At 36.9% G+C, this 14713-nt stretch overlaps 1 protein-coding gene across 2 annotated transcripts in view; it reads left to right on the top strand.

The window, feature by feature from the left end:
• Positions 1-14425, top strand: part of galt (galactose-1-phosphate uridylyltransferase) — a 36234-nt gene extending 21809 nt beyond the window's left edge. For both annotated transcript variants that reach the window (XM_015037881.1, XM_015037882.1), the window contains 4 exons: positions 6421-6553; positions 8679-8762; positions 13436-13590; positions 14050-14425. In XM_015037881.1, the coding sequence (XP_014893367.1) occupies positions 6421-6553; positions 8679-8762; positions 13436-13590; positions 14050-14130 (453 nt within the window). In that variant the 3' untranslated portion in view covers positions 14131-14425. The remainder of the gene's footprint in view (positions 1-6420; positions 6554-8678; positions 8763-13435; positions 13591-14049) is intronic.
• Positions 14426-14713: the final 288 nt, after the last annotated feature.

The raw sequence follows: 14713 nt of genomic DNA, 5'->3' as shown, positions 1-14713 counted from the left end.
CAAACTTCTTTGACTTTTTAAGTGCTTTTATAGAGATGTGAGAAAAAGTACTGGACCACAGGGTATCACAGCATTGCACCGACCCGAGCTGTTAGTGCTCACTACAACAGGCTCCTATGCTTTCCCCAGACACACAAAAAAGACAAATTTAACTTTGGATATTTCTCCTCCACTCACAATAAACACAGATATTGATGCCATTGGAACGAAAGGTGAGCCTTCAATTATTCTTCTTAAAGTCATTTTGATGTAAAGTTGGCAAGCTACAAGCGGGATCTTGGTTTAAATGCAGATTGCATTTTTTTTTTATTCAGACCTCAAAAATCAACTAATTAACCTGCCAATATCAGCTCCCTACGCTCTACTCACCAACTTAGACTCACTTCTTGCTTTTAACAGCTACTTGTTCCTCTGTTCTTTGTGGCATAAATTCATCACCGTGTTCGAAACATTCCACAGAGATATCAATCCTTACTGACACGATGGAATCACACAGTTGCTGCAAATTGTTTCACATTCATGATGTGAATTTCCTGTTCACTGCATTCCAAAGTGCTCTATTAGGTGGGGATCTGGTGAGGATGGAGTACAGTTAAGTCATTGTCATTGTTTGAGATCATTTAAATCTTCAGCTCTACCCGTCTGGCTTCAACACCTGTGGAGTTTTGAAGCCAGAGTTTTGAGTTTTGTGTTCATAAAATTCTATTGAAATGGTCTAAAATTTGTAGCTGCAACATTAAAAAAGAATTGAAGAGCCATCAAGGGGTATGAATGCCGTGGTAAGATGCCGTTACCTCCTCAATATTCTAAGTATAAGGTCAAATTGTTAGTAAAGTCTAAAATGAACTTAAAATATTTTAGATCCAAAAAAAAGCAAAATCATGAAAGTTAGAACAGAATAAAGAAGAGCATGGAGCTGTAAACACAAGTCAGAAAGAGAGATACAAGATGAGGGTGTCAGAAGAAAAAAGCCAACAATTTGTTCAGGGGATAAGCTGACCTGTTCTATTGGAACTATGGGGACACTCCTGTTTGCTTGTGTGTGTGTGTGTGTGTGTGTGTGTGTGTGTGTGATATGGTAGGTAATATTAAGGCTTTGAGAAAAACAGAGTAGACACTTGAATCTCCTTGGGAGCTAGTCATGGGCACCAACCTTTATAAAATCAGAGCGAAAGCCGTAAGCACAGTGTTTGTGTGTGAGCGAGTAGCCAAGAATGATTTGTCAATAGCTGGCTAGTGTGTTGTTGTGTGTGTGTGTTTGTCTCTCTTTCTTTGCTTTTGTCTCCCTGACCCAAGGTTAGGGAGCCTAAATTGGCACATCGGAGTGTTTGGAAGACACTGAATTGGGCTTTGGTTCCCGGGTGACACTCAACTTTGAAACAAAAACTTTCTTAGCTAATTGAATAAAACTCCTTGAGATTGGCCGTGTTAGGGGTCTCTTTTAGGACATCCTCTGCTTCCTCTCCTTGTCCTCAGTTCTTCCGTCTTGAGCTTGCCCCTTTATAATCTTGATAAAAGGATAGCAGGGAAGCAGTGAAGACAGGCAAGTGCAACTAAGGTCAAGAAGATGAGCAGGAGAGAAAAAAAATGAAATATTGGCCAGAAAAGAAAATCAAATGAGATGATAAAAGTAAAAAGTAAATCTAATATTACAACCATGAATTCCATAAGGATTTTATGTGACAGACCAACACTGTGTAGCACCATTGAGGCAGTTTGCTTCAAGCCAACTAAGGTAAACAGCAAACATGTGCATGAAGGAGCTCTGGTCAATTGAAACTTTTTAGTTTACCCACAAAAGGCTATGTGTAAAGGAAAACCAAGTCCCGTCTTTGTTGCTAAGACTAAAAAAAAATTAAAAAAAAGAGAAGAAATCAACCCAAAAAATATCTTAAACTGTAGGACTGTCTTATAACAATGTTAAGTCAAGATTATTTGCATAACACATTACAGCAAACAGGCATTTCAAATGCTTTACGTGATAAAAATGTAACACGATAACCAATTATGAAGTAAGTAAATATGACATTTGTCAAGTCTCATCATTAATTACAATTATGCAAGATATTTTCTGATGTTTTTGGTATGATCTGTTTTCTACATGAAGCTGAATATTTTGTGTATTTCATTAAAATATTCCATCTTTGGAATATTTTAATGAATCAGTGTTGAGCAGATAAATAAAAGACAAAAGCAGTGTAGAGCAGTTAAGTTAAAATAAGAAGACACAAAGTAGTAATAACCGTTTTTTTTTATTATTATTATTCACTAAGTAGAGTCCAGTAATTGTTCACTTCCATTAAAAAGCCAAGCAATTTGTGGTTCTGCTAAATTACTGGTTCCTCTACAGTTATTATAACACTCCTGTTTTCTCTCTGAATCCATTAATTATTTACAACCCCTTGCTGTGAAAAGGTTGATTTCAAATTATTTTTGACATTTGCTTTAAACGTTCCACCATCATGCCGGTCCACAAGAAACGGTTAAGGCTAAGTGACTGCAGGCTCTTTCGTCTGCGATCATGAAATACAGTGACTGCTGTTGAAGCATCTGAAGGTCATCATAGGCCGTCTGCATGACCCCCTGCAGCGGCAAGCAGGTTTGCAGATGACGCAGTCAGTATGGGACTTTACGTCATCCTGCACTGTTTGGGAGAAGGCCCAGCAGAGACCCTACTTCCAACAGCGACTCAAGGAGTAAAACCTTTCAAAGGAACTGTTGATCATCATCTTCACAGCCATTTTTTCAGTCTGTGGAGTAGCTCTAGTCAGCTACTCCACTTTGAAACAAAATAAGCTTATTCGCACTACCACAACCTGCCAGTTGGCTGCACAAGCAGGTATCCATGTGTGTACACACTGTTTTTATAGTTTATGCTATAAATTAATACTTAATGTTTGCATACCGTGAGCGATCGTGTGGAGCTGCTGTCAAATTCCTCATTTGCGTGCTCAGTCTTTGTCAATAAATCTGAGGGTGCGTTCACACGGCAGCCTGAAGTGACCCAATTCCAATTTTTTGGTCACACTGCCAGTAAATGCGACCTGTATGCGTTCTGCAGTGTGAACGGGCAAATGACCTGAAAGTGTCCTGCATACAAAGTAGGGGCGCAGTAGCGTCAGCGTTCTCAGTGTTCTGCCAACCGCCATGAAAAGAAGTGCTCAGTGTTTGCGGAAGTAAACATGGAGGCTAACGGTGGAGCTTAGCTTACATATTTGAAGTTGTTGTCCAACCAGAGCAGCATATTAACAACTTAATCCTCATATAATCCGTCATGGTTGTTGTTTTTCTTCCCACTTGCGCGTATCAGGATGCAGTATAGTGAGATTTGTTGAGAATCAGTGACGTTCAGTTTGGATGAAGGCGACCTGGACGTTAGGTCGCATTTGAATCGGATACGTATCGGATATGGGTCACATTCGAAAAAGAATCCGACCTGTGCTGTTCACACTGCCATGAAAAGATCAGATACAGGTCACATTACGTCAAAAAAAAAAAATCGGAATTGGGTCACTTCAGGCTGCAGTGTGAACACATCCTGATTCTAATTTCTAATAAAAAAATATATAAACTAAGAAAATCATCAATTTACAATGTTGGAACAAGTTTAAACAGGAAATAAGACACAAAAATAATCTATCACCAAATGACAAAATAAGTAATGAATTCACTATTAACATCCCAACTAACTTTGATATTTTTCGTCCTGCTCTCAAATCTTTATAAACGATAATACGTCATGTCTTGCTTGCGGCACTGAAGTATATATACTTGTCAAATCTTTTTTTGTTCCATTTCAGCTCCTCACAACACTGATGGTAAATAGCGGATGAAATCAAACATCCTACAACCCCATGTGTTGTATTTGAATAAGGCAGCTCCTCACAGTGACTGACACATGGAAATATCTGGACTGCTGCAGTTCTTTTCAGCCAGTGGTAGCTCATTATTTTTTGTTTTCTCTTGCATTTGCTTGACAGCTTAGTCTTAATAGACTTGGAGCTGGTGTTTTCTTCAACAGCAGGTTGCTCTTTTGCACAAATAACCATAATCAGTTGTGTACTATCTCCTCACAACCAAAGAGCAGAGCGATTTTGGATGGAACAGCTCGAAAAAGCCTTGAATTTTGTCTTTGTTGAAATCCAACTCCACATGTATATTTTGGACTGTGGATAGAAGCAGAAGAAAGAAAATCCACGGTTAGCCAGAGTGAATTGGGGGATGAATGGTGAATAAGTGATTAATAGAAAAGTGATTGATGGAAGGATAGATGGAAGGAGATAAAGATGGGTTAGTTGGATTAAAACCGTGTGAAAGTGAAAGTAATAAAGTCAAAACTAATTGACTCCTGTGAAACATGCATGTGTTTGAAATAAAAAAAAAAAAACAAATAAAAAAAAAAACAGTAACCATTAATGCTGTACATCCTGCTTTCTGTAAACTCACAGGACCAAATTTACAAGGATGTCAGTTTTGGTGCCCCACCTAAAGGAAAAATCTTTTTACCAATTCAGATTTACTACTATTCATTTTCAAATACTTGTTTATATTAATTAAAAATCCTGCAATAATACAACTCGAATGATTTGGTTTTGTATAAAGTTTAATGTTTCTAAAAAAGTGCATTCATTAAGTAAAAATCTTTGCACCCACTCCCCCAAAGAAAATAAGATTAAAAAAAAAATGGGACTGCAAGCCCTTTCTAAAGTCTGGCCCAACTAGCACACCACCATTTGGCCAGTCTGGAAAAAAGTTGTTAAGATCTGATAAGCAATATTACAATAACAGAGGTACCATAGAGCAGTATCTCTTTCTCTCTCTCTCTCTCTGCCTCTCTTGCATCACCACACACACACACACACACACACACACACACACACACACACACAAACAGCAGGCTGTCTGATGGATTCTGAGAACAAGGTCAGGTTGTGTTTGTGCTTACTCATCATCTGGTTACATTTAGCCTTGGACACGTTCTGCATTCAACATTTTATGGTAATTACACTGTTTTCCCTACTGACCAGTTTGATTATCATTTCAAATTCACTTTTCTGTTGTTTAGTTTTTTTTTAATTACACCAAGTGGTAGTTCGTACTTACTATTCCCTTTTTTTAATAGATGTAATACAATACAATAAAGACTTAAGTATCTGAGCTCCTCCATATGATTAATATGGATGCTGTCAGTAAATGCAAAAACAGCAGTATGGAAGAAAACAATACAAATATGATTAGAATTAACAAGATTGCACCACCGTTGAATGAGCCAGATAAAGAAAAAAAGTGACGTTGGGTGGTAAAACTTTAGACTCCTGCATTCATGTATTATGGGTTCTAATGCTTTAAGCATTAAAACAGACCTAATACACCCCCTGTAGTATCACACTGTTTCTGAATATGCTGCGATGCATCCCAAGTAGGCAAAGAATTGGATTAGTAGATTCAATTGACCAATACTTGTTCTCAGAAGTCGTCTGAATAAATCTTACTGTAAATGCAGCTGCCAAGGGAAGCTCTCAGAGATTTATTCGAGAACATCACTGAACAAACAGATCAACAGACATGTCACAGGTAAAGTTGTGACAGGGTTTGGGTTGTAAAACAATATCCTTAGCTCTGTATATCTTACAAAATCCTGTTCAATCTGTTGAATGACAATTTCAAACCTATCCAGACCTCACAGTCCAACTGAAGAGAGAGACATAATCAGAGAAGCAACCAAGAGAGCTCTCAACATGCATCAGCTTGACAAGCTGCAAAAATGTTAAACCTTAATGTTTCCATTAACACTTATCCCATAGTGAGTCACGGTGGTGACAGTATCATGCTGTGGGACATTTCCCCCCCCCCCCGACAGAGACTAGAAAGCTGATTAAACTTTATTGTAAGATGGAATGAGCTGAATACAGGGCTATCCTGCAAGAAAGTTGGGTCACAGGTTAATTTTCCTGCATGATTGGCACGGTAACTTCATAACAATAGAAATGTTTTAAACCTATTAATCTGTAAGAACGGCCCAGTAAACCATCAGACCTAAATCAAAGAATATCTGGCAAGACTTTAAAAGTTGATGTTCACCGACAAACATAATCCACAGTGATGTAATTTAGTTTATTGTGTCACCAATAAACTAAACGGTTCATTGGCGTTTTAAAGACTAAGTATGGAAGGATGGAGTTATGGGCATGTTTGTAAGGGACAAAACTTTTCACTTTATGAATTTTAATAGAAAATCTAATCTACTTTAAAATGTTCTTCTAAAAGTCAAAAGCAATGTTGAAGTGTCATTACTTTACTGATTTTAAGAATGAATTATGCTGTTTTTACATTTGGCATTTAAGTATCTATTTTAGAGAACACTTTGCTCTTTGTTCTTAAAATGTAGATAACTTGCGTAAAAATCTGTTGTTCTCTTAGGAGCGTGTGGTGGTGGAGAATTCTGATTGGCTGGTGGTGGTCCCATATTGGGCAATGTGGCCCTACCAGACGTTGCTGTTACCACGACGACACATCCTCAGGATCAATGAACTGACAGGAGAGGAGCGTGACAGTAAGTGTGTGTGTTTGTGTGTGAAAGTACTGACACAGCGAGTGACAGAGAGAGCAGGGAGGTGATTAAGATCTGTCTAAGGCGACTGAGTGACTCAGTGAAGAACCTGCAGGTTTTACTGATGGTCATTCATGTCACATTCAAGCTTCTCAGAAACCAAAATGTAATTTGTAACTTTTTTTTACATGGCGACTTAACCTCATGAAAAGTTGTTTTTAATGGAAAAGCTTTACTTAAATCAAAACAAATTGAAAGGATAATTTTGACGTTATTGTAATTTAAAACAGACTGTAGTGATTTTATAACTATTTGATCCTCATATCTGCCTGATAATGTCACTAAGTGTCTAGGCGTTGATTTTAAGATTGGGTAACCTTTATGTATTTGCTGAAAGTTTCACTTTTTCAGAGCATGAATAAACTGCAACATGCTTTGAAATAGCATAATAAAAAATATGATTCCCCTTTTTAAAGAGCCTCTAACACCCTTGTCCATCTTTTGACTTTTCTTTTAAAGACCTGCTGATACTGAAAATCACTGCCTTTCAGTTTTTTTCTAGTCGGTAACAGCGTCCACATAAAAGGGTGCTAATGTCAGCACCACTTGGTAGTGCTTAGGCGTGGTGCGTTTACTGATCGGGAAAACATCAGATGTTTCAGTTCCTACAAACTACTCTGCATTTGGGGAGGATTAAATGGAAACGTGTCAGATTCCAGTCAACGGATGAAATCTGTGCATCTCTATTTAATCTCGTTTCTAACATAGTTCAATATATTTGTCATCAGTCTCTTGTGAATTGTCCAAAGAAAATAGAGGTGCTGAAATATACACTGTGCAAACATGTAGAATTGATTAGCTTTATTAATATGCATAATTAAAACAGTTTCAAAATATGAGAAATATGTTAAAAACTGATTATCTCCTATTGAACAAATTCACAGATCTAAAGAAGAGTCTGTGTATTTTTTTTAGATTAGTATTTATTTAGTATTAATTAATCAAAGATAATTACACTTTCAGTAAAGAGACAGAGGTTTATGCAATCAGTGTTTTAATTTATCTTCAATTAAAAATATTTTCTGGTGATTCAATTAAGTAAAAATAAACAGAAAAACAGAAACAAGCATACCGCCACTGGTTTTCAACAAATTAATTAAAGATAAAAGGGGAAGTTTTATGATTTTGGAATAAAACATTTAAAATATTGCCTCGGATTATTAAAAATGTAATCTAATCAAATGATTACGACTCTTAGAGTTCCACTATCTGGTATTAGCTCAAGAAGCAAAATCTCGGAGAAACAGAGAGGATTTCAAATTCACTCATTCCATGTAAATGTTGTCTTGACTGCCTCTTTCCCTCATTCCTTCTTTTCTTCCTTGTGTCCATGCTACTTGACTTTCTTATTTCTTTCCCTCCTTCTGGCCTTTTATACTGGTCTTTTTGTGGCTGTTTTTTTCTACTTTGTGTCCGCTTTGCCTTCCTCCCTGCCTTTCATCCATCTGTCCGTAAATAAAAGTGTAAAATTTTTACAAAAACAATGTGTAAAAATCTATCTACTATCTGGAACCATTTTTCTGCTCAAGGGTTTCAACATGTGATTCATCAATCAATATCTTACCGATAGTTGAGGAGTATTTCCAAGCTCGCTGAATTTCTAAATCACTTAGATAATATTAAGTTCTTAAAGGATGTAACACGAATTGACAAGCATTTTCTCTTGATTTCATTGCACTTTGATATAAAATAAAGTTATATCTTGGCGTTTTCCCGGTGTGGTCCGCATGGATTAAGAGGCTGTGAAGACAATGAAATTTAAAAGTGACCAAGAGAAAAGCAGTTTTTGTAAGACACTGTCTTTGCGTTAGCTGCAGATTTACTGTGTTAAGATTATTATCTTCATCACAAAGAAATAGAAACTTTAAAAGCTGTCAAATAAGTACGAGGTTTTATAACAGACATTATTTACATGAGTTGGAGACATTTTGTCAAATTTACAGCACTTAGTGATATGATAACACAAAGTTTATTCCATGTTACTTTGTGCTTTAGTATGTTCCCATTCAAATCAAATTCCTTATTGCTCTTTTTCTTTTTTCCTGTACTTGTATGGTTGTTTTATCAGGTCTGGCAGCTATCATGAAGCAACTGCTGACCAAGTACGATAACCTGTTTGAAGTTTCGTTCCCGTACTCGATGGGCTGGCACGGTAAGACAATTAGACAAATGCTTTTTGGTGGTTTTAAACATAATCTCTTGTGTTACAAATTGAATGGGTTCTTTTTTTGCATTTTGGATGGATTAGTGGATCTGAATAGAGATTTGTAGCAACAAAGACTGGCTTTAAGGACTCTTACTTTTAAATGAAGCTTAAAAGGTAAATTCACCTAAGAATCCTTAGAGAGGATGTTCATCTGTGACTGTAATCAATAGTGTGATGAGGAGGAGTTTTTGCAGTTACAACTGTAATGTGCTTCCAATGCCACATCAAATTAACCAGCAGTAAGAGGATCAAAGGTGCTTTAGGATTGTGGCAGTCACACCCTGCAGGTTTTCAGCTTCAAATCCACTCCAGCTCCACTTCTTTACACTCTTCATACAAAATCACCAGAAATGACTTATTTACAACCTCCTTAGTCCTGTTTTTCCATCACCTTGCTTTTTATTATCATTTTCCATCCTTTCTGTTTTTGTTATTTTATGTCCATTAGCTCCACTGCCCTCTCTTCTCCTTCTCTCTTCACTTATCTAAAGATTTGCACAAGCAAAGTCAGATCAATATAATTTTACATGGTATTTCTCTCTACATCTCCATGTTTCATCAGTCTTCACTCAAAACTGATTTTGCGAAAGCAGCCATCATGCAACACAAGCATCACATATGAATATGTATTTACCCGTCAGATGTCATGGAAAGATACGAGTTGGGGTGCAGTGTACATCTATCAGAGGTTAGATAACCATTGTTGCATTTCAATCACTGCCACCCTAATAAATTATATGAGAACCCTCTCATCTTTGATGTCACCCTCATACTCGCCGTATTACCACTTCAATGCACACCCAGACAGACACGCTGGAATATTTAATGCATTAAGAAAGCTCTCTCTTATGTAAAGCAGGAGGTCTCGCACGTAAAGGGCACTCACTTGTGGTGTAATTCCAGACTTTTAAAGCAGATCAAGCAACAGTGCAGAGACTGAAACTGCTACATGTTCTTTTGCATATTTGAATGATAAAGTGTCCAAAAATTGGAGAGCTGCTTTGACCTTTTTCTGTTTTATGTTAGGAAGCACATTACCATCGAAATTACCCATCTACTTGAATAAGTGCTGAAGTTTCATTAGCCAAGATTCATTGTTTGTTGTTTGATTTCATAGAACAAAGTTACGTGATGCATCAGTCAGCCTTTCACTGACCAGTTTAATTTGCAGTTTTCTTTAGCGTCTGACCATCTGATTAAGATTTTCTTTATAGGATTCTTAATGAATAGAATAGAATAGAACATTATCACACAGGAAGTCACGGGTTCGACTATATGCTGTCGTGGAACTGTTGAATGTAATATTGTAATTTTCAGAAAAACCTAAATTTGTTTTTATTTACTATAAGTTAAAAGGCATAAATAAAGATGACCTAAGATTAGCTCTCTACATGTATCACTTGTTGATGCGCAGATTCTTTCCGATTTGTTATTTTACCCCTCCATTTCTGAATTATTTCCTTTTAACTTTCAGTAACAGGCTGGTCAGAAATCGTGCGTGGCCAATTATGCAACTAAAATAACCCGTAAGATTGGAAAGAATCCTGCTTGATTTAGTGAACGGGCTCACAGACTAGCATTAACTCACACAAATTTAAATTCACTCATGGAGGTATTCTTTTAAAGCTGTGATCTACTCTATATCAGTTTAAGAAAATAAAGCCATACCTTCTTTTAAATCTCAACACCTGGGTGGATTTTATACAGTTTTTAAAATCTTCTTTCGTATTTGTTCTCTTTTTTAAAAAAAAGAAAGTTGCTCTCTGCAAACTAGCCGAAATAAAAGGTAGTTGGTAAAGAGAAAGATGATACAGTATGTGGTTTGGCTGAGAGGGCAGAGGGCATGAGAGGACAAGCCTAGCTCCACTTTATTCCCTTTTTTTTTTTTTTCAATCATATATCAAATATTTACAGAAAATCTTAGTTTAAACTTGCCTCAGGTGGTCTTTGGATACGTTTTGGCTTTAATCTCATATTCTGTTTTGCTGCTCAAGGCTCAAAGGTACAATTCATGTCAGAGGGATTACAGTGATTTGCTGAAAGTTATGGGTTAGAGGACTGGAGTCATGCTTATCGTGGTTGGATCTTATCCCACCTCCACACATAACGGCTGCAGTCATAATGGCATTACTAGGTCGCAAGCTTGGTTTGCTTTTCCATGTGCAGCTCATACCAAAACTACGTTTGAATCAGCTGCACCACACAGTCTTTTTTTATGATTAGCAGTTTGTTTTAATGATTAGCAGTAGCCTTGCCAGCTGTTTGGTTCAGAAGCTACACCTGACCGTCAAAAACGTCAATGACCCAGTAATCACTGTGAAAATCATAGGATAAAATGTATTAATTGTATTAAGAATACTTCTCCATAAGCTGAACTTTATCTCAAGTTAACCAGCTTCTCTACAATTGATAGCAGGTGTTAATTCAAGAAGGCTAAATGCCACGACTGAATGAAAAGGTGCTTCAACGAAGCATTAGTGCACTTACACAGCAAAGTTATTGTACCTCCATATTTACATGATTTCCACTACTAGTTTGTTTTCCACTTGAAAGGTAGATGATATATGTCACATTATGTGTGGAAAAGATTTTATAAGAATTTATTCAATTCTAATTGCATAAAATCTGGCCTTTCAACAGAGGTCTGAACACTTTATGAAGTAATAGGGTATTTCATATCACACATTTTTGTTTCAACACTTTTTCTTTGGAGGTGAGACAACACCTACGCATATGTGGTATGTCAGTTTGGTTCATTAGCACCCTCTTTTTTCTTGTACTTAGAGGAATTAGTGTGTGAAAAGGCTGAAATTGGGACAAATGATCAACTAAGAAAGCAAATGAGAAAAGTTTAGACTGATTATAACTTAATGAAATTATAATAAAATGGACAATGTATTCTTATCTTATTGTTGCACCATAACCAAGGACTCAGATAGGGTAAGATAATTCTTTTTCAAACAGTGCTGAGATATTTTAAAAAGAAACTGCAGCTTGTTCACACACTAAACCTGCCATATTCTTTCTCCTCTAAAAGTATATCATTGATGAGGGGATTGTTGAAATTCCTTCTGTGTGCGCTCTGACCAATCGCTTACTGGTTCCTGGGAATAGTTTCCTGAGATCTTTGGGGATTTTTAAGACCAGGAATTCTGAAAACCTCCTTTATTTAGTAGTAGAACCATAAAAATAATATCCTTTTGTGTTTTGAATCATCATCTTTCCTAAAAGGTCAACACCCAATTCATCTTAAACTTTTGGACAGATCAGCCTTACATAATCTTTTGAACTTTTTAAACAATGCCGAGTTAAATGTCCCATCAATGACATTTGGCCTTTGAGGCAGTAAACTTTATTATTCAAAAGAGCAAGCTCTCCCTCAGAATGTTAATTTCAGAAACTGGACTTTTGTTCAGATGGAAAGCTGTTTCCTGACACTGTTTGCATGCAGGGAGTTTGTTCCTGTCACACTGGTTGCCGCTGTAATTGATGGCCTACTGTCTAGGGAAACACGCTCATACATTAATAAGCATTGCATCTACAAATAAACCTGGAGACCATTTAAAACTGGGTAATTGTCTTCTAATAGGAGTGCCCATCTGTGTTCATTCTTTATCTGTCTGCTTCAGGCTCGTCTTTGTTCCTTCTTTCTTTATCAATTAGTTTCCTTTATATTGCTCCTCTGCCTCCTTTATCTGTGTTTGATTAGTCCCCATTGTCAGTAAATGGACTCAAGAGAAAACACTTTCTTCAATCTCTCCGGGGATTTTCTTTTACTTCCATTGTGTTTTAAGAGAGCTGTACTCCTGTTTCTACTCTACTGATTATTTTCATTAAGTTTGTATAGGGTAAAATAAAAAGGATACTTAAATGCTATCGTTGCACATTAGTGAACATGTATATTGTTTCATAACCCTCTGAAATGGGCATTTAGTGTAATTTTAGTGATGAAAAGTGATCTTAACACAATTGTTGAACAGTCACCCTGTGTTTAATCAGATGACTTCTTATCACAAAAGGATGTCGCAGTGAAAGGTCTGAAAAGATTGAGGTCATTGACGTTTTCCTGTCAGATCAGACACACTGATAAAGGCAGAAGCATGAGCCAATACGTCTCATGCCACAAATCTTCTACAAATCTCCTTCAAATCTTCTGTTTTGCTAAGAATTTTTTTGAAAATCACAAACTGTTCCAGAGTTTTATTTTCAAAGTTACTGTATAAAACTGCCGCTTTGGCTTAACCTCCAATTTCTTCTTCTTATTATTTTTTTTTCTTTTAAAAAGGAATATGTTAGCTGCTTTCTTAATGTGACGTAACTGAGCAACAGTTGGCATTTATAACATGACATTTCTACTATGTAGTCCAAACCTGACTGTAGGTGGTTTGGGATTTGAGGAGCTGTCTTCATGCAGAAAACAAACCTTCATGTATGCATGAAAAGATTTGATGAGCAATTACAGATGCTTTTGGAAATTGGAGTGTCTTATGGTAACCTCAGTCCATTTTAATAAGCTGAACAGTCAGCAGTTGGTATGAACAAAACCTTTTAATCAACATAAGGGCCGGTCTCCAGTCTTACGTTACCTTTCTTTCCCCTCTGTTATGTTTATTCTTCAGGAGCCCCAACTGGCCCTCATTTAAAAGAAGACAACTCCCACTGGCAGCTCCATGCTCATTACTACCCCCCTCTGCTACGTTCAGCCACAGTGAAAAAGTTCATGGTGGGGTACGAGATGCTCGCCCAGGAGCAAAGGGATCTAACGCCAGAACAGGTAACACACTTTGCATTGTACAGCAATCTGCTCGTACTTTGTGTTCTGCAATACAGGACGCATAAGGATGTACTTCTGTGCTTTGCAAAAGTATCCGTACTTCTTGAACATGTCCACATTTTGCCGCATTACTGGAGAGCTCTCCCGTTTATAATCTAATCTCAGAGTAAAGACACTCATGTCATACCGTGAGAGAACTGTCACATAACAGTGAACAAACTTCATTAAGTGGGCAAAGAAACGCAGTGGATAGATTAGAAATTACATTCTAGAGAAATTTTAAGATTAGATTTTGAAATAATGTCCTAAACTTGTCCCAAAATGGAAGGAGTTTTTCCATTTTTGCTGTTAAAATGTCCAGGTTTAACAGTTCTAGTACATGGCATACAAAAAATAAGCCGTTTCTTTCTTCATTTGTTATAATTTTAAAATCCACCTTTGCTTTTCTTTCCATCTCAGGCTGCTGAGAAGCTAAGGAATCTTCCAGAGGAGCACTATAAAACAAGAGAGAACCGTGAAAAAGAAGCACAAAGGAAATGAAACAATCCCATCAATTCTTGGAAGAGCTCCGTTTGGAGGCCTACCTACTGAAATATGCCTTTATGAAAACATACGGAGCAACTGATGGTGTATTCCACGACAAATTACATCCCTGACAGTTTTAAATGCGAGTCTAGACATAAACAATGACACCAAATGCATGTAAGAACTGGAAAAGACTTTAATCAGTTCAAATCTGAGTTTCCTCACCACAGAACAACTTTCACGATAAATCAATTGATACATCTTGTTGCTGAAGGATGGTGTGGAGAGGTAAGTTTTTGGCAAAGACCAAAGTCAACGTAAACAAAGTGTAATGGGATTCGGTTTTCTTTCTAACTTAATGCTGTTGAAGGCAACTTCAACTTGTCTGTGAAGTTGAAGTTGCCAAAGGGAAAGGCAGCATCTGCAGACTCTGTCTAGTATGCATTTAAATTCCACTACAGGTTTCATAAATATTTTTTGCTCTTCTGTGTGCTTTACATACTGTTGGGGAAAGAATTTTAATTGGATTTTTTTTTTTTTTATGTTTTTTTGTTCTTGCTGCGATTATTGATTTGAAATAAAATGTAACTCGAAACCC

The sequence above is a fragment of the Poecilia latipinna genome, unplaced genomic scaffold (genome assembly GCF_001443285.1).
Source record: "Poecilia latipinna isolate Pla-1442-1.1 unplaced genomic scaffold, P_latipinna-1.0 Scaffold422, whole genome shotgun sequence".
Taxonomy (NCBI): Eukaryota; Metazoa; Chordata; class Actinopteri; order Cyprinodontiformes; family Poeciliidae; genus Poecilia; species Poecilia latipinna.
The sequence above is the reverse complement of the archived record's forward strand: the minus strand, read 5'-3'. Positions and strand labels throughout refer to the sequence as shown.